This window comes from Somniosus microcephalus, unplaced genomic scaffold (genome assembly GCF_052327205.1).
Source record: "Somniosus microcephalus isolate GS21.2 unplaced genomic scaffold, FLI_Smic_1.0 unresolved_chr5, whole genome shotgun sequence".
NCBI lineage: Eukaryota > Metazoa > Chordata > Chondrichthyes > Squaliformes > Somniosidae > Somniosus > Somniosus microcephalus.
In genome coordinates, this window is record NW_028225183.1 from 57,935,898 (window position 1) to 57,960,857 (window position 24,960).

The following is a 24,960-nucleotide window of genomic DNA, read 5'->3' on the forward strand; positions in this document are numbered from 1 at the left end:
TTCTGACCTTATGATAGAGGGAAGGTCATTGATGAAACAGCTGAAGATGGTTGGGCCTAGGACACTGCCCTGAGGAACTCCTGCAGTGATGTGATGTGATTTAGATGAATGACCTCCAACAACCACAGCCAACTTCCTTTGTGCTAGGTATGATTCCAGCCAATGGAGAGTATTCCCCTTGATTCCCATTTACTTCAGTTTTACTAGGGCTCCTTGATGCCACACTCGATCAAATGCTGCCTTGATGTCAAGGGCAGTCACTCTCACCTCACCTCTTGATTTCAGCACTTTTGTCCATGTTTGGACCAAGGCTGTAATGAGGTCAGGAGCTGAGTGGCCCTGGCGGAACCCAAAGTGGGCGTCAGTTAGCAGGTTATTGCTGAGTAAGTGCCTCTTGATAGCACTGTCGACGACACCTTCCATCACTTTGCTGATGATTGAGAGTAGACTGATGGGATGGTAATTGGCCGGGTCGGATTTGTACTGTTTTTGTAGACAGGGCATACTTGGGCAATTTTCCACATTGGCGGGTAGGTGCCAGTGTTGTAGCTGTACTGGAACAGCTTGGCTAGGGGCGCAGCTAGTTCTGGAGCACTTCAGTGCTATTGCCGGAAAGTTGTCAGGGCCCATAGCATTTGCAGTATCCAGTGTCATCAGCCGTTTCTTGACATCACGTGGAGTGAATTGAATGGGCTGAAGACTGGCATCTGTGATGATGCGGACCTCAGGAGGAGGCCGAGATGGATCATCCACTCGGCACTTCTGGCTGAAGATAGTTGCAAATGCTTCAGCCTTGTCTTTTGCACTCACGTGCTGGGCTCCACCATCATTGAGGATGGGGATATTGTTGGAGCCTCCTCCACCTGTTAGCTGTTTAATTCTCCACCACCACTCACGATTGGATGTGGCAGGACTGCAGAGCTTTGATTTGATCCGAGGGTTGTGAGATCGCTTAGCTCTGTCTATCGCATGTTGCTTCCGTTGTTTGGCATGCAAGTAGTCCTGTGTTGTAGCCTCACCAGGTTGACACCTCATTTTTCGGTATGCCTGGTGCTGTTCCCAGCATGCTCTCCTGCATTCTTCGTTAAACCAGGGTTGATCTCCTGGCTTGATGTTAATGGTAGAGTGAGCGATATGCCGGGCCATGAGGTTACAGATTGTGGTTAAATACAATTCTGCTGCTGCTGATGGCCCACAGCGCCTCATGGATGCCCAGTTTTGAGTTGCCAGGTCTGTTCGAAATCTGTCCCATTTAGCACGGTGGTAGTGCCACACAACACGGTGGAGGGTATCCTCATCATGAAGACGGGACTTCGTCTCCACAAGGACTGTGCGGTGGTCACTTCCACCAATGCTGTCATGGACAGATGCATCTGCAAAAGGTAGATTGGTGAGGGCGAGATCAAGTAGGTTTTTCTCTTCTGTTGGTTCACTCACCACCTGTCGCAGACCCAGTCTGGCAGCAATGTCCTTTAGGACTCGGCCAGCTCGGCCAGTTGTGGTGCTACCGAGCCACTCTTGGTGATGGACATTGAAGTCCACCACCCAGAGGACATTTTGTGCCCTTGCTACTCTCAGTGCTTCTCCCAATTGGTGTTCAACATGAAGGAGTACTGATTCATCAGCTGAGGGAGGGCGGTAGGTGGTAATTAGCAGGATGTTTCTTTGCCCATGTTTGACTTGATGCCATGAGACCTCATGGGGTCCTGAGTCAATATTGAGGACACCCAGGGCTACTCTCTCCCGACTGTATACCACGGTGCCACCACCTCTGGTGGGTCTGCCCTGCCGGTGGGACAGGACATACCCAGGGATGGTAATGGTGGTGTCTGGGACATTGGTTGTAAGGTATGATTCGGTAATTATGACTATGTCAAGCTGTTGCTTGACTAGACTGTGGGACAGCTCTCCCAATTTTGGCACAAGCCCCCAGATGTTGGTAAGGAGGACTTTGCAGGGTCGACAACTAAGCTTGTTTATTTCTGTGATACTGTATCCATCTGTCTCTGTCCGTGTGTTACTGTCATGCCTGTCTGTCTCTGTTCGCCTGTCTCTGTCTGTCTTTCTCTGCCTGTCTCTCTCTGTCTGTATTCGTCTCTGTTTTTCACTTTCTGTCTTGGATATCTCTGAATGTCTATCTCTCTCTTTGTCTCTGTCTGTCTGCCCCATCCTACTGAATCTTTCACTCTCACCCTGTCGCTGCCTGTGCCTCTCTGCCTGTCAGTCTCTGCCTGTCTGTCTCTGTCAGTGTGACTCTGTTTCTGACTGTCTGTTTCTGTCCCCCTGTCTCTGTACTTCTGTCTCTTTCTCTGTCTGTTTCTGTCGGTCTGTCTGTCTCTGCCTCAGTCTGTATCTGTATGTCATTATGTGGCTGTATCTGTCCGACTGTCACTTTTGCCGTTTGTCTGTCTCTCCCTGTCCGTCTCCACCCATCTGCTTCTCTGTCTCTGTCCCTGTCTCTGCCTGTTTCTGTTGGTCTCTTTATCACTATGTATGTTTCTGTCTGTCTCTGTCGTTTTATTTCGCTGCTACTGTCTCTTTCTGTCATTCTATCTCTGCCCGTCTGTCTCTGTCTGTCTGTGTCTGCGGGTCACTCTAAGCCTGTCTCTGTACCTGTCTGTAAGTGTCTGTTTACCTGTCTTTTTCCATGTCCCGCTGTCTCTGGCTGTTCTGTCTCTGTCTTTAACTCTCTGTCTCTGCCTGCCTCTTCCTGTCTGTCTGTCGCTGTCTCTTTGTCTCTGTCGGTCTGTCTCTGTCAGTCTGTCTCTACCTCGGTCTGACTATCTTCCTCTGTCTGTCTGTCTCTTTGTCTGTCTGTCTCTATGTCTGTCTGAGTGTCTGTCACATTCTCTGTCTCTCGGTCTGACTTTGTCTATTTGTGTTTTTCCATCTGTCTCTGTCTGCCTCTTTCTGTCCAACCACGTTAATCTGCCTCTCTCTGCCTGTTTATGTATCTGCCTGTACCTGTCGGTCTCTTTCTCTGTATCTGTCTGTCTCTGTCTCTGCCTGTCTCTGTCGGTCTCTTTCACTGTCACTCTCTGTCTCTGTACTTATGTCTCTACCCGTCTGTCTCTGTCTTTGTCTGCATGCCTCCCTAATCCTGACTTTACCAGTGTATGCGATTCTCGGTCCGTCTGCCTCTGTCCATGTGTCTATCTGCTAGTGTCCATTCGACTCTCTCTGTCTGAATCATTCTCTGTCTGCCTCCATCTTTGTCTTTCACTGTCTCTTCTACAGGTCTCTGAATTTACATCATTCTCTGCCTCTTTGTCTGTGTATGTCTATCTCTGTCCGTCTTTCTCTGTCTGTGTCTGTTTTCCTCTGTCCCTGTAACTCGGTATTTCAGTCCCTCTCTGTCTGTATAGACTGTGTCCATCTGTCTCTTCAGTGTGTCACTGTTTCTGACTGTCTGTCTCTGTCCAATTGTCTCTGTCCATCTGTCTCTTTCTCTGACTCTCTCTGCCGGCCTCTGTCTCAGCCTCTGTTTGTCTCAATCGATTTGTATTTTTCTGTCTGTCTCTGTCGCTGTCTGTCTCTGTCTGTCTGTTTCTCTCTGTCTTTCTCTGTCCGTCTGTTCCTCTCTGTGTGTCACTGTCTCTGCCTGTTTCTGTTGGTCTCTTTCTCTGTATCGGTTGTCGCTTTCTCCGTATATGTCTGTCTCTGTCCTTCTTTCTCTGCCTGTCACTGCAGGTCTCTTTCTTTGCCTCAGTTTGCCTCTATCGGTCCCTAACGAATATTCTCTGTCCATCTGTCTCTGTCCACCTGTCTCTGTCCACCTGTCTCTTCCTGTCTGTCTCTGTCCATCAGCCTCAATCTGTATCTGCCTCTATCTCTCTGACTCTCTATTTGTCTTTCGCTTTCTGTCTGCCTCTGTCTGTCTGTTGTGAGCTATGGGGGCGGTTTGTGGTGGATGGACAGTATGTGGCCACCAGATGGAGACAAAGTCCCCCTCTCACTCCAACTCAGGTGAAGGCCACACCCACCTCCAGCACACCTGAGGCAAATCTACCCATAGCTCAGGAGATCAAAAGGCAAACTAGTGCATCTCTTCAGGGCCAGTGCCTGAGAAGAGGGCCAGTGCATGAAGAGAGGGCCAGTGCCTGAGAAGAGGACCAGTGCCTGAGGAGAGGGCCAGTGCCTGAGGAGAGGGCCAGTGCCTGAGGAGATCTGGGCCAGGACAGGGCCAGTACCTGAGGAGAAAGCCAAGACAAAGCCAAGACTGCTGTTGGGGCCCAGCTTGCAGCTGCCACAGGGAGGTCTGCTGTTGAACCCCGGTGGAATATTGATTAGTTCTGACAACCTGATGTGATCCCTGGACCGGCTGAGAAAGCTACAGTGGTAAACTAACCCTGGCTTATTGTTTTTGGGGGAAAACTGATTTAAGGACTGCCTTCCTAACCACCCGGGGCAGGTGATGGTTTTGTTCTACATTTTTCTTCTTGAGCTCATATGTTGTTGGATTTTGCCAGACGTGAAACTTTTTCCCCGTTTTCTAAAAATAAAAATCAGCTGACTGCTGTATTTCATTTACCAATCTTGTGACTGTGCTTGTGTCCTCCATCCCACATCAACACACCCTTCGGTCTAGGTGGTGGTTGATTTCATATGGTGGAGAATGCTGGATTTAGCCCTCTGGTGGCTGGGAGGACAAAGCACACATTGTTCAAAACCCTATGGTGGAGCGATAGAGGCCAATCTGCAGGCCTTTGAGAGGACATTCTTAACAGGTGTAGTGTGTCACGAGTTGAAAATTAATTACACTGTGCCTTATCGAGCTGTGAAGAAAGGAATCCCCATACAACTGTATTGTGCCTTTGGAAATTTGTCGAGTGACACGAAACACAGTATAGAATGGCATAAAGTAGGAAAAAGCCCACAAAAGTAAAAGCTGAGAATGGAATAACAATCATCGATTATGGGACAGAAGCTTGGCTTAAAATTGAAAAAGCAAGAAAAAGTCATTCTAGAATTTACTACTGCCGCTCTAATTTAGTGAACGATATGAGTAGCATTCTGGATCCAGATGTTTCACTCAGTGAATTGCGGGATTCCTTATCAGAAGTAGAAGAGAATTACAAAAAAAAACTATGGTCTCCAATGCACAACTAGACAAAGAAAAATCTAACCTCGCCTACCAAGTGGATACACTAGAAGTTGATATTGAGGAATTGGAGGAGCAAATGGCAGAGCTATAGAGAGAAAAGGAGGAAAAATCTAAGCAACTCTAAGATTGAGAATGTGCACACGTATTCTGATCGACTAGAAAATGGCACAGATCTACAAATTCTTGAAATGCAGAGAGATGCGAATAGGCAGTTGAGTGAGTGCAAGTTTAAACTGTCAAAAGCAGAACAGGATATTGCCACTGTTGAATAAAATGTTGCCAGACTCGAGGGGCAGGTGCTTCGTTCTATAACAGCAACAGAAAACTCCGACAAAATAGAGGATGAACTAAAAGCAGAAAAGAGGAGGCCGCTTGGTCTGCCTGCGCCCCTTCCCGTAGGTCGGAGCTGAGGGGGGGGGGGGATATGTGAGCTTTGGGGGCGGTTTGTGGTGGATGTACGGCATGTGGCCACCAGATGGAGACAAAGTCCCCCTCTCACTCCAATTCAGGTGAAGGCCACACCAACCTCCAACACACCTGAGGCAAATCTACCCATTAGCTCAGGAGTTAAAAAGGCAAACTAGTGCATCCCTTCTGGGCCAGTGCCTGAGAAGAGGGCCAGTGCCTGAGAAGTGGGCCAGTGCCTGAGGAGAGGGCCAGTGCCTGAGGAGAGGGCCAGTGCCTGAGGACAGAGCCAGTGCCTGAGGAGAGGGCCTGTGCCTGAGAAGTGGGCCAGTGCCTGAGGAGAGGGCCAGTGCCTGAGGAGAGAGCCAGTGCCTGAGGAGAGGGCCAGCGCCTGAGGAGAGGGCCAGTGCCTGAGGAGAGGGCCAGTGCCTGATCCAGCCCCTGAGGAGAGGGCCAGTGCCTGAGGAGAGGGCCAGTGCCTGAGGAGAGGGCCAGTGCCTGAGGAGAGGGCCAGTGCCTGAGGAGAGGTCCAGCCCCTGAGGAGAGGGCCAGTGCCTGAGGAGAGGGCCAGTGCCTGAGGAGAGGGCCTGGACAGGGCCAGTACCTGAGGAGAAAGCCAAACAAAGCCAAGACTGCTGTTGGGGCCCAGCTTGCAGCTGCCACAGGGAGGCCTGCTGTTGAACCCGGGTGGAATATTGTTGAGTTCTGAGAGCCTGATGTGATCCCTGGACTGGCTGAGAATGATCCAGCTGTAAAGTAACCCTGGCTTATTGTTTTTTGGGGAAAACTGATTTAAGGACTGCCTTCCTAACCACCCGTGGCAGGTGATGGTTTTGTCCTTCATTATTCTTTTTGAACATCATATGTTGTTGGATTTTGCCAGACGTGTACTGTTTTCCCCCGTTTTGTAAAAATTAAACACAGCTAACTGCTGTATTTCATTTATAATGTTGTGACTGTGCTTGTGTCCTCCATCCCGCATCAACACACCCTTCGGTCTAGGTGGTGGTTGATTGCACTGTCTATCTGCCTGTATCTGGCCATCTGACTCTGTCAATCTGTCTTGCCTTTCCTATCTCTGTCCTTCTGTCTATGTACCTCTGTCACTCTTTGTCTGTCTCTGCATGTCTGTCTCTGCCTATGTCTGTCTGTGCCAGCCTCTACCAGTGCTGTCTCTGTTTCTATCTCTGTCTTTTTTTCATCCTGGCTCTCTCGTTCTGTCGCTGTCTGTCTGTCACTCTCTGTCGCTGTCTCTGCCCTGTCTCTGTCGGTTGCATTCTCTGCCTCTGTCTCTCTCCGTCTGTCTCGCTACCGCTCCCTCTGTCGCTGTCTCTGTCTTTCTCTCTCTCTGTCTTTAACTGTCTGCTTCTACCTGTCCGTCTCTGTCTCGTTGACTCTGTCAGTCTGTCTCTGTCTCGTTGACTCTATCGTTCTGTCTCAGTCTCTGCCTCTCTGTCAGTTGGTCTCTGTCTGCCTGTCTCTGTCTGTCTTTCTCTGTATCTGTCTCTTTATCACCCTCTTTGTCTGTCTCTCGGGCTGTCTCTGTCTCTTTGTCGCCTTCCATCTGTCTTTGTCCTTCTGTCTCTTCCCATCTGTCTGTGCCCGACTGTCTCTTTCTGTCTGCCTCTGTCTCTGTGTCTCTGGCTTTCTGTATCTTTCCCCCTTTCTCTGTCCAACCATCTCTTGTCTGTTTGTCTCTCTATTTAAGTCTGTACCTGTCTGTCTTTGTCTTTGCCTGTCTCTTACTCTGTCTGTCAGCCTCTCTCTGTCGCTACCGATCTGTCTGTGCCTCTGCCAGTCTATTTCTCTGTCACTGTCTCTCCCTGTCTGTCACTGCCTCTGTCTTTCACTGTCTCTTTTATGTCTGTCAATATCTCTGTCTGTCTGTCTTTGTCTCTTTGTCTCTGCCCATCGTGTCTCTGTCTATTTGTCTGTATATGTCTGTCTCTGCGTTTCTCTGTCCATGCCTGCATATACCTGGGCCAGTCTTTGTTTCCGTCACTGTATTGATGTTTATGCTTGCTTTTCCATTTTCTCTGTCTGTCTGTCTGTCTCTGTCTGTCTGTCATTAAGGGTCACATACGCTGCCGTGTCTCTGTCGTGCTCTTTCTCTGTCTCAATCACTGACCTTCTGCCTTTGCCCGACTCTCTGTGTCTGTCTGCATTTCTCTCTAAGTCTGCCTTTGTCCCTGTCTGTCAGTCTCTGTCCATCTGTCACTATCTGTGTCCCACTGTCACTGTCTGTCTCTGTCTCTGTTTCTGTATTTCACTCTCGGTCGCTGCCTGTCTCTGACTGTCTGTCTGTCTCCATCTTTTTGTCTCTGTCGATCTCTCTCTATTTATCTATACCTCTCCATCTGTCTCTGTCTGTATGTCTCTGTCAGGCTGTATCCACCTCGGTATTTCTGTCTTCCTCTGTCTCTCTGTCTCTGTATTTCTGTCTCTTTGTCTATCTCAGTTTCTGTCTATTTGTCTGCCTCTCGGTCCACCTCTGTCGCTTTGTCCCTGGCCGTCTGTCTCTTCCCATCTGCCACTGCCCATCTGTCTGTCTCTTTCTCTTTGCCCATCTGCCTCTTTCCGTCCATCTCCGTCTGCCGGTCTCTCTCTGTCTATCTCTCTCTCTGCCTGTTTCTGTTGGTCTCTTTCTCTTTCATTGTCTGTATCTGTCCTTCTGTCTCTGCCAGTCTTTCTCTGTTTTTTGTGCGTCTCTATGATTCTATAAACATTTTTTTATCCATGTCTCTTATTCTCTGTCCATCTGTCTCTGTCGGTGTGTCTCGCTCTGTCTCTCTCTTTCTCTTTCTCTCTGTGCCGGTCTCTGGCTCTGCATCTCTCTGTCTCTATCCGTCTGCATCTGTCGTTCTGTTTCTGTCGGCGTCTGTCTCTGTCTGTCTGCCTCTCTCCTTCTATCTCTGTCCATTTGTCTCTCTTTGTCTGTCTCCATCTCCCCCTGTTTTTGTCAGTCTCTTTCGCTGCATCAGTCTGTCTCTGTCCTTCTTTCTCTGCCTATCACTGCAGGTCTCTTTCTGTGCCTCAGTTTGTCTCTGTCGGTCGCTACCGAACAGTCTCTGTCCATCTGTCTCTGTCCGCCTGTCTCTGTCCATCTGTCCCTTCCTGTCTGATTCTGTCCGTCGGCCTCAATCTGTATCTGCCTCTATCTATCTGACTCTCCCTTTGTCTTTCGCTTTCTGTCTGTCTCTGTCTGTCTGTCTATCTGCCTCTATCTGGCCATCTGTCTCTGTCAATCTGTCTCGCCCTTCCTATCTCTGTCCTTCTGTTTATGTACCTCTGTCACTCTTTGTCTGTCTCTGCATGTCTGTCTCTGCCTATCTCTGTCTGTGCCTGGATCTATCAGTGCTGTCTCTGTTTTTATCTCTGTCTTTGTTTCTATCCTGTCTCTCTCTGTCTGTCGCTTTCTGTCTGTCACTCTCTGTCGCTGTCTCTGCCCTGTCTCTGTCGGTTGCATTCTCTGTCTCTGTCTCTCTCCGTCTGCCTCTGTACATCTGCCTCTGTCGCTGTCACTGTCTTTCTCTGTCTCGGTCTTTATCTGTTTGCCTCTGCCTTTCTGTCTCTGTCTCGTTGACACTGTCGGCCTGTCTCTGTCTCGTTGGCTCTGTCGGTCTGTCTCAGCCTCTGCCCCTCTGTCTGTCGGCCTCTATCTGTCTGTCTCTGTCTGTCTTTCTCTGTGTCTGTCTCTGTATCAATGTCTTTGTCTGTCTCTCGGGCTGTCTCTGTCTCTTTGGCACTCTCCGTCTGTCTCTGTCCTTCTGTCTCTTCCCTTCACCCTCTGCCAGACCCTCTCTTTCCATCTGTCTCGGTCTCTGTATCTCTGGCCTTCTGTCTCCTTCCACCTTTCTCTGTCCGTCCATCTTTGTCTGTCTGTCTCTCTATTCAAGTCTGTACCTGTCTGTCTTTGTCTTTGCCTGTCTCTTACTCTGTCTGTCAGCCTCTCTCTGTCGCTACCCATCGGTCTGTGCCTCTGCCAGTCTATTTCTTTGTCACTGTCTGTCCCTGTCTGTCACTGCCTCTGTCTTTCACTGTATTTTTCATGTCTGTCAATATCTCTGTCTGTCTGTCTTTGTTTCTTTGTCTCTGCCCATCCTGTCTCTGTCTTTTTGTCTGTGTATATCTGTCTCTGCGTTTCTCTCTCCATACCAGCATATATCTGGGACAGTCTTTGTTTCTGTCTCTTTATTGCTGTCTATGCTTGCTTTTCCATCTTTCTCTGTCTGCCTGTCTGTCTCTGCCTGCCGTCATTTACTGTCGCTTACTCTGCCTTGTCTCTGTCGGTCTTTTTCTCTGTCTCAGCCTCTGTCCCTCTGCCTTTCCCCGACTCTCTGTGTCTGTCTGCATTTCTCTCTAAGAGTGTCTTTGTCCCTGTCTCTCAGTCTCTGTCCATCTGTCACTATCTGTGTCCTGCTCTCACTGTCTGGCTCTGTCTCTGTTTCTGTCTTTAACTGTCTGTCACTGCCTGTCTCTGACTTTCTGTCTGTCTCCGTCTCTTTGTCTCTGTCGATCTCTCTCTACTTATCTATATATGTCCATCTGTCTATGTCTCTATGTCTCTGTCAGGCTGTCTCTACCTCGGTCTTTCTGTCTCCCTCTCTCTCCCTGTCTCTGTATTTCTGTCTCTATGTCTATCTCTGTGTCTGACTATTTATCTGTCTCTCGGACGGCCTCTGACACTTTGTCTCTGACCGCTTGACTCTTTCCATCTACCACTGCCCATCTCTCTCTTTCCATCTGTCTCTGTCTCTTTGTTTTTGCCCTACTGTCTCTTTCTGTCCATCTCCATCTGACGGCCTTTCTCTGTCTACCTCTGCCTCTGCCTATTTCTGTCGTTCTCTTTCTCTTTCCCTGTCTGTATCTGTCCTTCTGTCTCTGCCAGTCTTTCTCTATTTTTGTGCGTCTCTATGATTCTATAAACATTATTTATCTGTATCTGTGATTTTATGTCCATCTGTCTCTGTCCGTGTGTCTCTCTCCGACTCTCTCTTTCTCTTCCTCTCTCTGCCAGTCTCTGACACTGCATCTGTCTGTCTCTCTCTGTCTGTCTCCGTCTCCTCCAGTTTCTGTCAGTCTCTTTTGCTCTATCAGTCGTCTCTGTCATTCTGTCTCTGTCTGTCGCGGCTGCTCTCTTTTTCTGCCTCCATCTGTCTCTGTCTCATTTCTTTCACTGTTTGACTCTGTCTCTTTGTCCCTTGTCTATCTGTCTTTATCTGACTCTCTAGGAAGTTCTGTCCCTGTCATTCTTTGTTTATGCCTGTCTTTATTCTAGCTGTCATCCTCTCTCTGTCCCGGCCCATGTCTGTGTCTCTGCCTGTCTATATACCTGTCACTGTCTACCTCTGCATGTTACTGCCTCTGTCTTTCATTGTATGTCTCTGTCTCTCACTGCATCTGTCTGGCTGTCTTTGCCTCTTTGTCTTGGCCCCTCTTTTCTCTGTCTTCTGGCTCGGCCCGTCTCTCTCTGTCTTTCTCTCTCTGTCTTTTTGTCTCTGCATGTCTCTCTCTCTGTGCATGTCTGACCGCCTCTCTCTGTCCCTGGCCATCTGTCTCTCTCTCTCTCTGCCTGTCTATACCTCTGAATCTGTCTATCCCTGTCTGTAACTGCTTCAGTCTTTCAATTTCTGTCTCCTGTACGATAGAGTTTACCTGTAGGATTTAGTAAACATTATTAACATTCTACAACCATTTTTATATAACTATAAAATGTGAAATTGTATGTTAAAAGCCTAAAATGCCTGTGTAACTGGCGAATGGCTGAGACCAAAGCAGGATGGGAAAATTATGCCAACCTGACTAAAAACCTCTGTTTGAAATGACTGAAGTATGGAATGCAGTGCTAAAGAAACACGGTGACTGTCAGGGACATGGGTTTCGGTAATGTTATGGGGAAGTGATAAGAGCTATAGGAGAGAGAATGGAGTTGGAGCCTTCATTTTAAGCAGCAGAAAAATAAACTCTTTACAAAACACCTCAAGGATGTTCTGTAAAGTGAAGTTCTTAGATAAGGTTAATTTGTAATGCACAGAAATAGGTTGAGTGGAACTAACGAGGTCATCAGATCATTGTTAAGAAAAGGGGAGGTAATCATAGACCGTACTTGTGAAGGTCAGAATGGTGAGACAGCCCAAGCAGCTGCAAGTTGCTATGTATTTTGAAGGGGTAAGAAAGGTACAAAGGAACAGCTATTGAACACTGTAAGCAGCGCAACACCAGAGGATGAGAAGCTTCAGTCAACAGAACAGAGCAAGAGAGTAAAGAGACCGCGCCACAGTCACTCAGAAGGAATGCCGGATTTCATGAAACAGACTGCGACTATCGTCTGGTGAAGTATTACTTCTTTCTACTGGATGTTTAATGCTTAATAAACCTGGTTTACTTACACACAATATACCTGGACCCAGAGTGGTTTGTGTAGCCATGGACTGTTTTACTGATACACAATGTACCTGGACCCGGAGTGGTTTGTGTAGTCACGGACTGTTTTACTGATGCACAATATACCTGAACCCAGAGTGGTTTGTGTAGTCAAGGACTGTTTTACTGATACACAATATGCCTGAACCCAGAGTGGTTTGTGTAGTCATGGACTGTTTTACGGATACCCAGTATAACTGAACCCAGTGTGGTTTGTGCAGTCATGGACTATTTTACTGATACATAATATACCTGGACCCGGAGTGGTTTGTGTAATCATGGACTGTTTTACTGATACACAATATACCTGGACCCAGAGTGGTTTGTGTAGTCACGGACAAATTATTATAAAGAGCTTCTGAAAGCTACAGATTGGCGGCCAACGTGGGGGTGTGACGTTTTACTGAAACCAGATCTATTGTACATAAGGCAGGAGCTTGGATTTTTGCTTAGATTTTCGTCTGATCAACGAAAGTCCTGGTGGAAAGTTAGGTTATCTAACATATTGTTTCTCTTTTACGTACAGCAAGATGTCATGTGAGAATATTTTTGCAGACTTTGAAATGGTTAATGAAGATATGCGGGAATGTACAGTTACAGTTGTTAGTAGAATAATGTCTATCAAATGTTAAAACCAAGTCAGAGGACAATCAGGATAAATTAGAAAAAGACAAGCTACGGCAGATAGAAGAGAATCTAACGTTAACGGAGGGAACAAAAACGTTAACGGGCGAGAAGTCAAACTGGGAAAAAGAGGCTGTAGAGTTAAAAAGTAAGATTTATGTTCTTCAGTGCCTGGTCGATGCTTCGACAGCAATAATACTGCAACAGAGCATTAATACAGTTCAAGCCAGCACTGCAATGCGGAACCTTGAGGAGGCTTGCTGTCAGGTAGGCTCCTAAACAAAAGACAATGAACATCTTACCAGAAAATTAAATAGTTCACAAAAAACCCTAAGAGAGGCTCTACAGCACCCCCAGATGGAGTCGGACCACTGACAGTTTCATATTAATATACAGCAGTTGGAAAACCAGTTGGGTAAACAACGGGCTGTAATAGCGGCGCAAGAATGGCAGTAAACATGGTGCGGTTGATAGATTGTAAGAAATGGAAGAAACGTTTAACCGAGGCCTCAGATGTTGGAATTCCTCAAACAACATTTTGCAGAAAACGACGGTGGAAAAATTAACATTTGGAGATGGTGTGGATTGAACACAATACCTTACCATGGAGCTACATCCGCAACTAGTGTTTTGCTGTATTGAAGGATAGAAGGACTGGCAGCCTTATCTTTCTAATCTTCCTTTGTGTTCCAAGGCTATGCTGAAGTAGGAGCACCTGATACAACTGAGTGAAGAGAAGAATTCTGGGCTGGTCAATCCGAGAACAGAGAAAGTGGAAATGAAAACGAAGAGTTGGGGAATTTTTTGGCCTCTTCCCTCTAGGAAAAAGTAGAGTGAGTGGAGAGCTCACATCGGCCTTTATCATTATGGAGGGGTTAAAATCATAGAATATTACAGCACAACAGGCGCCATTCAGCCTGACGTGCCTGTGCCGGCTCTTTGAAAGAGCCTACCAATTTCATCCAACAACCCAGCGTTTTTCCAACAACGCTGCGAATTAGTTCCCTTCAAACATATGTCTAATTGTCGTTTGAAGTTGCTGTCGAATCTGACTCCACTACCTTTTTAGGTAATGCGTCCCCGCACTTTAAAAACATCTGTGTGGCAATATATATTACATGTATGACGTCTGGTTACTTGTCAGAGGAATTAGTTTCTCTACCTGCTCTATCAAATCCCTTAATTATTATGCATATCTCTATGAAGCAACCCTTATTGGCATAGGGTCAAGCAATCAGAGAGTTAAATGCGTGGCTCAAAGAGTGGTGTGTGAAAAGTGGTTTTAATTCATGGGGCACAGGCTCCAGAACTGAAGAATGAGAGATCTGTTCCATTGGGACGGGCTCCATTTATACCGGGCTGGGACCAGCATCCTGGCGAATCGAATAACTGGGGTTGTAGGTAGTGCTTTAACCTAAAACAAGGAGTGGGAAGGATGAGTTGTGGGGGAATTTGGAAATCTAAAGAGAAAAGTCAAGGCCACACAGCAATGTAGTGATTGGGTAAAAATAAGCATAATGTAACAGGAAGGGACAGAATTTAATGGTACCACTGCAGAAGAGAATAAGTTCAAAGCAGGGAATAGTGGTCAAAAATTAAAATAAACCTTCTTTATCTGAATGCGTGAAACATTCGTAACAAGATAGACGAATTAGTGGCACAAACAGAGATAAATGGGTTTGCTCTAATAGCCATTGCAGAGATATGGTTGCATGGTGGCTAAGGTTGGGAACTAAATGTTCCAGCATAATTGACGTTTCTAAAAGACAGCCAGAGGGGAAACGGAGGGGGAATGGCCCTCCTAATTTCAAGATGGCATAAGGAAAGTAGTGAGAAAGTAACTTGGCTCAGAAGATCAGAAAGTAGATTAAGTATGGGTGGAGATAAGGAATAACAAGGGACAGTAAACACCCGCAGGTGTAACATTTAGGCCACATAGGAGTAGCAATACCGTTGGACAGAATATTAATCAAGAAATAGTAGGAGCTTGCAACAAATGTAATGCAATGATATTGAGGGATGGTAATCTTCATATAGACTGGGGAAATCAAATTAGCAAAGGTAGTCTGGAGAAGGAGTACATGGAATGCTTTCGGGACAGTTTCCCAGAATAATATGTCATGGAATCAACCAGGGACCAGACTGTTTTAGATCTTGTATTGTGTAATGCGACAGGGTTAATAAGCGGCCTCATAATAAAGGATTCTGTGGGGCAGAGTGATCATAATATGATGGAATTTTACATTACTTTTGAGATGGATTTGCCTGAATCAGAAACTAGAGTTTTAAACTTAAATAAAACCAATTACGTAACTATGAGGGGTGAGAGGTAGAGGTAGATTGGGAAAATGTATGCCATTAGATAAGCAGTGTCTAGCACTTAACGAAATATTTCATAATTCTCAACAAGATACATTCCATTGTGAAACAAAAACTCCACTGGAAAAGTGATCCAACCGTGGCTAATTAAAAAAGATAAGGATAGCATTAGATTGAAAGAAGAAGCTCATAATGTTGCAAATATTAACAGTAAGCCTGAGGATTGGGAGAGTGTCAGAAACCAGCAGATGTTGACCAAAAGTTAGATAAAAAGGGAAAAATTAGAATATGAGAAAACTAGCAAGAAATAGAAAAGCAGATTGTAAGAGTTCCTACAAGTATGTAAAAAGTGAAAGATTATCTCAAGTAATCGATGGCTTAGAGGTTGAGACAGGAGAAATTATTATGGGGAATAAGGAAATGGCAGAAACTTTAACAAATATTTTGTATCTGTCTTCACAGTAGAAGACACACAAAGCACACCGAAAATCGCGGGGAACTAATGGTGTAATGAGGGTCAGGAACTTAACTTAATTACTATAAGTAGAGAAAAAGTACAAGTGAAACTGCGGGTATAAAATCCGACAAATCCCCTACAACTGACGGCCTACATCCAAGGTTCTAAAAGCGGTGGCTGAAGAGATAGTGGATGCATTGGTTTTGATATTTCAATATTGCCTAGACTCTCGAAAGGTTCCAGCGGATCGGAAGGTCGCAAATGTAACACTGCTATTCAAGGAAAGATGGAGAGAAACAACAGGGAACCACAGGTCAGTTAGCCTGACATCCGTTGTCGGAAAAATGCTGGAATCCATTGTTAAGGAAGTGGTATCAAGTCACTTAGAAAATCATAACTTTATTAGGCAAAGACAACATGGTTTTATGAAAGGGAAATAATTTTTGACAAAATTATTATAGTTTTTGGAGTATGTAACTACCAGAGTAGATAAAAGCGAACCAGTGCATATAGTATATTTGGATTGACAAAAGGCATTCGATAAGTTGCCATATAAAAGTGTATTACACAAGATTAGGGCTGATGGCTTGGGGGTAATTTAGTAGCATGGATAGAGGATTGGTTAATGGATAGAAAAAAGAGAGTACGTCTAAACGGACCTTTTTCAGGTTAGCAGGAAGTAACTAGTGGGGTATCGCAAGGAGCAGTGTTGGGGCCTCAACTATTTACAATTTATATTAATAATCTAGATGAAGGGACCGAAAATAATGTATCCAAGTTTGCTGATGACACAAAGCAGGGTGGGACAGTAAGCTGTGAGGAGAACACAAAGAGGAAGCAATGGGGTATAGATAGACTAAGTGAGTGGGCAGTAAGTTGACTGATGGAGTATAATGTAGAGAAATGAGAGGTTATTCACTTTGGTAGGAATAATAGAAAAACAGAATATTTTTTAAATGGTGAGAAACTTTCAAATGTTGGTGTTCAGAGAGATGTGGGTGTCCTCATGCAAGAAACACAGAAAGTTAGCATGCAGGTACAGCAAGCAATAAGGAAGGCAATTGGCATAGTGGCCTTTATTGCAAGGGGTTTCGAGTATAAGATAAGGAAGTATTGATACCATTGTACAGGGCCTTGGTGAGACCACACCTGGAGTACTGTGCACAGTTCTGGTCTCCTTATCAAAGGAAGGATATACTTGCCTTGGAGGCGGTGCAACATAGGTTCACTAAATTGATTCCTGGGATGAGGGTGCTGCCATATGATGAGAGATTGTGTAGAATGGGCCTATGCTCTCTGGAGTTTAGAAGAATGAAGGTGATCTCTTGAAACAATAAAGATTCAGAAGGGGATTGACAGGGTAGATGCTGAGAGGGGTATTCCACTGGCTGAAGTGTTTGGAATAAGGGGGCATAGTCTCAGGTTAATGGGTAGTCCATTTGAGACTGAGATGAGGAGGAATTTTTTCACTCAAAAAGTTGTGAATCTTTATAATTCGCTGCCCCAGAGGGCTGCGAATGCTGAGTCTCTGATTATATTCAAGGTTGAGATAGATATATTTTTGGACCCTCTGAGAATCAAGGGATAAGGCGATCGGGCGGGAAAGATGACTTGAGGTCAATGATCTGCCATGCTCTTATTGCATGACGGAGCAGGCTCCAGGGGTCGTATGGTCTAATACTGCTCTTACTTCTTAAGTGTTTATGTTCTTATATTATTTTGTTAATCCTCTCTGCTCTAAGGAGAACAATACCAGGCTATCCAATTTCTCCAAATAACTGAAATCCCTTAACCCTGGTAGCATTCTCGTAAATCTTCTCTGAACCCTCTCCAAAGCCTTGCCATCCTTCCCAAAGTGTATGCCCATATTTGAATGCAATACTCCAGCTGAGGCTAACCAGTGTTTTATGAAGATCATAAAGCCATCAGTCGTGTTTTTTTAACGCTCTTAGGCCTATTAGAATTATTATTTAATGTGGCCACGTTTGGTTTAAAACGTTGATTTCTCTGGCTGCCACTTTTTTTTTCTCCTTCCTGTCTTTTGCTTTTGATCTTGTTTCCCATTCCTCTGTCTTCCTGCTCAGGTACCCACCCCCCTGCCATTTTAGGTTAACCCCTCCCCCACAGCACTAGCAAAGACTCTCCCTAGGACATTGGTTCCAGCCCTGCCCAGGTGCAAACCGTTGGTTTGAACTGGCCCCACCTCCCCCAGAAACGGATCCAATATCCCAGGAACATGAATCCCTCTCCCTGGCACCATTCCTCTAGCCACGTATTCATCTGAAGTATCCTTCTATTTATACTCTGACTAGCACGTGGCGCTGGTAGCAATCCTAATCTCCTAACTCCCTATATTACGCTTTTAGGACATCATCCCGCTTTTTAACTATATCCTTGGTGCCTATATGCACCACAACAACTGGCTGTTCACCCTCCCCTGCCAAGATGTTCTGCAACCGCTCGGAGACATCCTTGACCCTTGCACCAGGGAGGCAACACACCAACCTGGAGTCTCGTTTGCGGCCGCAGAAACGACTATCTATTCCCCTTACAATAGAATCCCCTATTACTATAGCTCTACCCCTCCTTTCAGTCCATTCTCTGCAGCAGATCCAACCCTGGTGCCAGGAAGTTGGCTGCTGCTGCCATCCTCTGATAAGCCATCCCCCCCAACTGTACTCAAAGTGGTGCATCTGTTGGAGAGGGGGATGGCCACAGGGGACCCCTGCACTACCTGCCTGGGCCTAGTACTCTGCCTGTTGGTAACCCATTCCCTTTCTTCCTGTCCAAAGTCTACCTGCGGTGCGTCCAACTCCGTAAACGTGCTATTCACGATTCCCTGAGCATCGTGAACGCTCCACTATGCATCCAATCGCAGCTCCAGTGCCGCAATAACTTCGTCCAGCATGGTCATTGCTTCCAGTAAGGCTTGCTCCTGTTCCATTTCAGTCTTGCCTTAAATCAAAATGATATCCTGTCGCAGGGAAAATCACCAGGACATTCTAATAAACGTGGCGTTTTCCTGAGCAAACAACATGAGAGGGCTGTTCTATGATGAGAGATGGGCCTATACTCTCGGGAGTTTAGAAGAATGAAAGCTGATCTCATTGAACCATACAAGATTCTGAAAGGGATTGAAAGGGTAGATGCTGAGAGGTTGTTTCCCTTGGCTGGAGTGTCTCGAACTTGGGGGCATAGTCTCAGGATAAGGGTTAGGCCATTTAAGACCGAGATGAGGAGGAATTTCTTCACTCAGAGGATTGTGCATCTTTGGAGTACTCTGCCCCAGAGGGATGTGAATGCTGAGTGTTTGCGTATATTCAAGGCTGAGATAGATAGAGTATTATGGCTCAATGGGCCACATGGCTCTAACCACACACACTCATCAATACATAAAGAAGTAATGGAAAAGGTTTACTTCTCTAAAAATCCTGCTGCCGGTATCATGACTCGCACCAAGTTTCGTTCACCGACCACCCACTGTGCTCGCTGTCCTGCATTAGGTTACGGTCCAGCAACACCTCGATTTCAAAATTCTCTTGTTTTCAAATCTCTCCACGGGCTCGCCCCTCCTTTTCCTTGGAAACTCCAACCAACACACAGAGTACATCCAATACACACTTCAAGGCCATGCAGAAACGCAGCGCGCTGCAGGTCACGTGCATCCGGCGATCCGGCATTTAAAGAGAAAAAACGTGCATGTGCTGAATTTTGAATAGGTCGCACAGCCCGTTGATGGGCCGGGCGGGACAAAGCAACAAATTAGAGGGACCATTGCCTATAACTCCCCGAGATCATATAATAGAATGGTTGCAGCACAGAAGGAGGACATTCGGCCTGTCGAGACCATGCCGGCTCTCTGAAAGAGCACTTCCGCTATTCCCACACCCCCACCCTTTCCCCGTAGCCCTGCATTTTTTTCCTTTCAGGTCCATATCGAATTCCCTTTTGAAAGCCACAAATGAATCTGCCTGCAGCACCCTTTCAGGCAGTGAATTCCAGATGCTATCCACACGATACATAAACAATTTTCCCTCATGTTGCCTTTGATCTCTGTGCTCCTATTTTGTGTATACCTATTTTATTTGCTTCAGCTTTGACGGGTGTGCTTTCAGCTGCCTAGGCCCTAAAATCAGGAATTCCCTCCCGAAACTGCGCCACTTCTCTGTCTCTCCTCCTTTAAGACGCTCCTTAAAACCTAATTTTTCGACCAAGCTTTTGGGCATGTATCCTAAAATCTGAAATACAAAAGCAAAATACTGCGGATGCTGGAATTCTGAAATAAAAACCGAAAGTGCAGCAAATACACAGCAAGTCCTGCAGCATCTGTGGAGAGCGTAACAGAGTTGTTGGAGAGAAGAGCAGAACTTCATCAATGTGGGCATTCTTAAAACAGAACTGGCAGTAAATTAAACACTAATACAGTTCTGACGAAGGGTCATCGACCTGAAAAGTTAACCCTGTTTTTCTCTCTCCACAGATGCTGCATGACCTGCTGAGTATTTCCAGCATTTTCTGTTTTTATGCCCTAATAACTTCTTGTGCGGCAGGGTGTGAAATTGTGTTTGATTACGCTCCTGTGGAGTGCCTTGGGACGCTTTACTACATTAATGGTGCTATATAAATACACGATAACAAGTCAATAAGGAGGAACTGTTTCCAGTGTCAGTTACAGGGGCATCAGAATTAAGAAAATTTGCAAAAGAACCAGTAGGATGTTTCCCCGCCTCGCCCTCGAGAAGGTGCAGAAAAGTGATGCAGCAAATTGTTGTGAGTGCCTGCAATGCTCTGCCTGAAAGGTTGGTGGAAGAAATTGAATAGTAATGTGGAAAAGTTAATTTGGATAATATTTGAAGGGAAAATAAATGCAGGGATTTAGTGAAAGAACAGAGGAATATGATTAATTGGATAGCCCTTTGAAAGAGGCAGCAGAGGTAGGTTGGGCAGAATGACCTGGTTCTGTGCTGTTTCATTGTTTCTGTAGTTAACAAGGTTAAACATTTTGCCAAAGTGCAGATTCGGCAGGCAGATTTGAAATTCGGGTTGTACGCGGTGTGGACTTGTAAGTGCAAATAATTTTTGATTTTTTGTGCAAAATATGTAATTTCTTAGTTGTAAGGATGTATATCAATGTGAACGTAGAGAGAAATTGAAATGTGAGCTTTGGGAATCGCTTATGAGTCAATTTGAATAGGCTGTGTTTTGGAGAAAGGCCCTTTTGTATCACAGCTCCCTCTGCCGGGAATAAAGCAAAGTTAACATTGAACGCAAAATAACAGTGCATTTGAGAACTTAGTTGAAAGTCTAACTTTAATTGTAAAGCCAGGGGGGAGCAGGAACGCAGTATTCACTATCACAAATTTTGCAGTCGAGTATCCCGCATTTGAGGACATCGCAGGCGTCAGCACACCCGAAATGCATGGGCTAGACTCGTCCTGTAAAAATCACCTTCATGATCATGGTCACTCTCCCCTGCCAGGTAAGTATGCTTTCCATTGGCACACATTGCCTTGCCACATCATTCACTGCCTCTTACCGACTCAACGATTATTTTTTTTTAACCAAAATTCCCCATTCATTCAGGAAGTGCTGCTGTTTTCTCATGTCGATTCTGCTAAAATATTGCATTATATAATGATATACCCTTTGACATAACGCTGCAATAATTAAGAGCCAGGCATTTATATTTGCATGTTGCCCTGAAAAGGAAACGAATGCTCCCTCAGTATCTATTCTTCAGGCCACGGAATGTTTTCTGGAAATAAGTCTCTCCTTATATGTATTGCATCTGCAGTAAATATTTGTCATATCTTCACATGAACAATAATTCAGAATCTGATGTGTTTGAAAAAGCAATTTTCAACTTTTGCCCATAAAGACCGACAGGGACATAGTGAGGTTCTGGCCCATCAAGTCTTCATCACTTGTCACATTCACTCACACTGGTTGAAATGTTTCACCAATAAACCTACATTCTTTTGTCTAAGCGGGTTTCACATTGTTGTCTTATAATAGTCCTGTGAAGTGTCTTGGGACGTTTTAACTATTTTAAAGGCGCTATATAAATACAAGTTGTTGTTGTCGTTTGTAATCTTTCTCACTCTTTTCAGTATGATCATTCAGTATAAGCATAGTCGTTAAATGATATAAGGAAAAGCCACATTAACAGCTTAGAGACGGAGGTGGTTAATAAATGTCCCTTTATGTTGTTATATATAAGGGAAACACCGGAAATATTGAAGTATTCGAGGCAACAGTGCATCAATCCTAACTTCCTCCAGCATGGTCAGTGCTTGCAGTAAGGCTTTCTCCTGTTCCATTTCAGTCTTGCCTTAAACCAAAAATATGTCCTGTAGCAGGGAATATCATCAGGACATTCTAATAACCGTGGGGTTTTCCTGAGCAAACAGCAGGAGAGTGCTGTCCTATGATGAGAGATGGGCCTATGCTCTCGGGAGTTTAGAAGAATGAGAGGTGATTTCATTGAACCATACAAGATTCTGAAAGGTATTGAAAGTGTAGATGCTGAGAGATTGTTTCCCTTGGCTGGAGTGTCTAGAAGTTGGGGGCATAGTCTCAGGGTAAGGGTTAGGCCATTTAAGACCGAGATGAGGAGGAATTTCTTCACTAAGAGGGTTGTGCATCTTTAGAATTCTATGCCCCAGGGGGATGTGAATGCTGAGTGTTTGAGTATATTCAATGCTGAGATAGAGAGATTATTATGGCTCAATGGGCCGCATGGCTCTAACCACACACACACATCAATACATAAAGAAGTAACAGAAAAGGATTACTTCTCCAAAAACCAAGCTGCTCATATCGTGACTCGCACCAAGTCTCGTTCACCCATCACCCCCTGTGCTCGCTGACCTGCATTGGGTCACAGTCCAGCAACGCCCCGATTTTAATAATCTACTGTTTTCAAATCCCTCACGGGCTCGCCCCTCCCTTTGCCTGTAACCTCCAACCAATACACACTACAACCAATACACACTTAAAGGCCGCGCAGAAACGCAGCGCGCTGCAGTCCCAGTGCATCTGGTGAGCCAGCATTTAAAGAGAAAATACGAGCACGTGCTGATTTCTGAATAGGTCGCACAGCCCGTTGACGGGGCCGGGCGGGCCAAACAAACAAATTAGAGGGACCATTGCCTACAACTCTCCGAGATCATATAATAGAATGGTTGCAGTACAGAAGGAGGCCATTCGGCCTGTGGAGCCCGTGTCAGCTCTCTGAAACAGCACTTCAGCTAGTCCCACTCCCCCACCCTTTCCCCGTAGTCCTGCAATTTTTTTCCTTTCAGATCCATATCCAATTCCATTTTGAAACCCACAACTGAATCTTCCTCCAGCACCCTTTCGGGCAGTGAATTCCAAAAGCTATCCACACGCTACATAATCAATGTTCCCTAATGTTGCCTTTGATCTCTGTGCTCCTGCAACTCGGGCCTCTTGCATATTACTGTTTTATTTGGTTCACCGTTGACGGGCATGCTTTCAGCTGCTTGGCCCTAAAATCAGTAATTCCCTCCTGAAACTGCGCCACTTCTCTGCCTCTCCTCCTTTAAGATGCTCCTTAAAACCTGACTTTTCGACCACGCTTTTGGTCATCTGCCCTAATATCTCAAATACAAAAACAAAATAATGCGGATGCTGCAAATCTGACGTAAAAACCGAAAATGCTGCAAATACACAGCAAGTCCTGCAGCATCTGTGGAGAGAGTAACAGAGTTGTTGGTGAGAAGAGCAGAACTTCATCAATGTGGGCATTCTTAAAAGAGAACTGGCAGTAAATTAAACACTAATACAGTTCTGACGAAGGGTCATCGACCTGAAAAGATAACCCTGTTTTCTCGCTCAACAGATGCTGCCTGATCTGCTGAGTATTTCCAGCATTTTCTGTTTTTATGTCCTAATATCTCCTTGTGCGGCAGGGTGTGATATTTGGTTTGATAACGCTCCTGTGGAGTGCCTTTGTGACGTTTAACTACATTAATGGTGCTATATAAATACAAGATAACAAGTCAATAAGGAGAAACTGTTTCCAGTGTCAGTTACAGGCACAACAGATTTAAGAAAATTTTCAAAAGAACCAGTCGGATGTTTCCCCGCCTCCCCCTCGTGAAGATGAAAAAAAGTGATGCAGAAAATAGTTGTGAGTGCCTGCAATGCTCTGCCTGAAAGGGTGGTTGAAGCAAATTGAATAGTAATGTTGAAAAGGTAATATGGATAATATTTGAAGGTAAAATAATTGCAGGGATTTGGTGAATGAACAGAGGAGTATGATTAATTGGATAGCCCTTTGAAAGAGCCAGCAAAGGTACGATGGGCCGAATGTCCTGGTTCTGTGCTGCATCATTGTTTCTGTAGCTAACAAGGATAAACATGTGGCCAAAGTGTAGAGTTGGCAGGCAGATTTGAAAATCTGGTTGTACGCGGTGTGGACATGTAAGTCTGAATAATTTTTGATCTTTTGTGCAAAATATGTATTTGCTTAGTTGTAAGGATGAATATGAACGTGAGCGTAGAGAGAAATTGAAATGTGAGCTTTGGAAATCGCTTATGAGTCAATTTGAATAGGCTGTGTTTTGGAGAAAGGCCCTTTTGTATCGCAGCTCAACCTGTGGAGAATAAAGCAAAATATTACAAGCAGAATAACACTGCATTTGAGAGCTAGTTGAAAATCTAACTTTTAATTATAAAGCCAGGTGAGAGCGCGAACGCAGTCCTGCACTACCACAGATTTTGCAGCCGAGTATCCCGCATTTGAAGACATCGCAGGCATCAGCACACCCGAAGTGCAATGGACTAACCTCATCGTGGTAAAACCATCTTCATGATCATGGTTTCTCCACTGCCAGGTAAGTATAATTTCCATCGGCACACATTGCCTCGCCACATCATTCACTGCCTCTTACTGTCTCAATGACTCATTTTTTAAATCAAAATTCCCCCTTCATTCAAAGAGTGCTGTTGTTTTCTCATGTCGATTCCGCTAAAATATTGCAGTATATAATGATATACCCTTTGACAAATCGCTGCAATAATAAAGAGCCGGACAAGCATATTTGCATATCACCCTTAAAAGGAAACGAACTCTCCCTCAGTAACTTTTCTTCAGGCCATAGAAAGTGTTCGGGAAATAAATCTCTCCTTATATGTATTGCATCTGAAGTAAATGTTTGTCTTATCTTCATATGAACAATCATTCGGAATCTGATGTGATTAAAAAAGCAAGTTTCAACTTTTGCCCATAAAGACCGATAGGGACATAGTGAGGTTCTGGCCGATCAAGTCTTCATCACTTGTCACATTCACTCACTGTGGTTGAAATAATTCACCAATAAACCTACCTTCTTTTGTTTAAGCGGGTTTCACATTGTTGTCTTATAATAGTCCTGTGAAGCGTCTTGGGACGTTTTAACAATGTTAAAGGCGCTATATAAATACAAGTTGTTGTTGTCATTTGCAATCTTTCTCACTCTTTTCAGTCTGATAACTCAGTATAATCATAGTGATTAAATGATATAAGGAAAAGTCACATTAAGAGCTTAGAGACGGAGGTGGATAATAAATGTCCCTTTATGTTGTTATATGTAAGGGAGACACCGGAAATATTGAAGTATTC

At 45.1% G+C, this 24,960-nt stretch overlaps 1 protein-coding gene and 2 non-coding genes across 3 annotated transcripts in view; 1 reads left to right on the forward strand and 2 right to left on the reverse strand.

Moving 5' to 3' along the window:
• Nucleotides 1-6,602: 6,602 nt before the first annotated feature.
• Nucleotides 6,603-24,960, forward strand: part of LOC147088277 (uncharacterized) — a gene marked incomplete at its 5' end in the record, with an annotated part of 39,674 nt that continues 21,316 nt past the window's right edge. The window contains 5 exons of the mRNA XM_085977958.1: nucleotides 6,603-6,659; nucleotides 6,969-7,061; nucleotides 7,218-7,461; nucleotides 8,789-8,847; nucleotides 9,140-9,332. Coding sequence (XP_085834084.1) covers nucleotides 6,603-6,659; nucleotides 6,969-7,061; nucleotides 7,218-7,461; nucleotides 8,789-8,847; nucleotides 9,140-9,332 — 646 coding nt within the window. The remainder of the gene's footprint in view (nucleotides 6,660-6,968; nucleotides 7,062-7,217; nucleotides 7,462-8,788; nucleotides 8,848-9,139; nucleotides 9,333-24,960) is intronic.
• LOC147088278 (U1 spliceosomal RNA) lies at nucleotides 20,661-20,819 on the reverse strand. The gene has a single exon (XR_015075463.1). It is a non-coding gene; the product is annotated as a U1 spliceosomal RNA (small nuclear RNA).
• On the reverse strand, nucleotides 24,038-24,201 carry LOC147088279 (U1 spliceosomal RNA). The gene has a single exon (XR_015075569.1). It is a non-coding gene; the product is annotated as a U1 spliceosomal RNA (small nuclear RNA).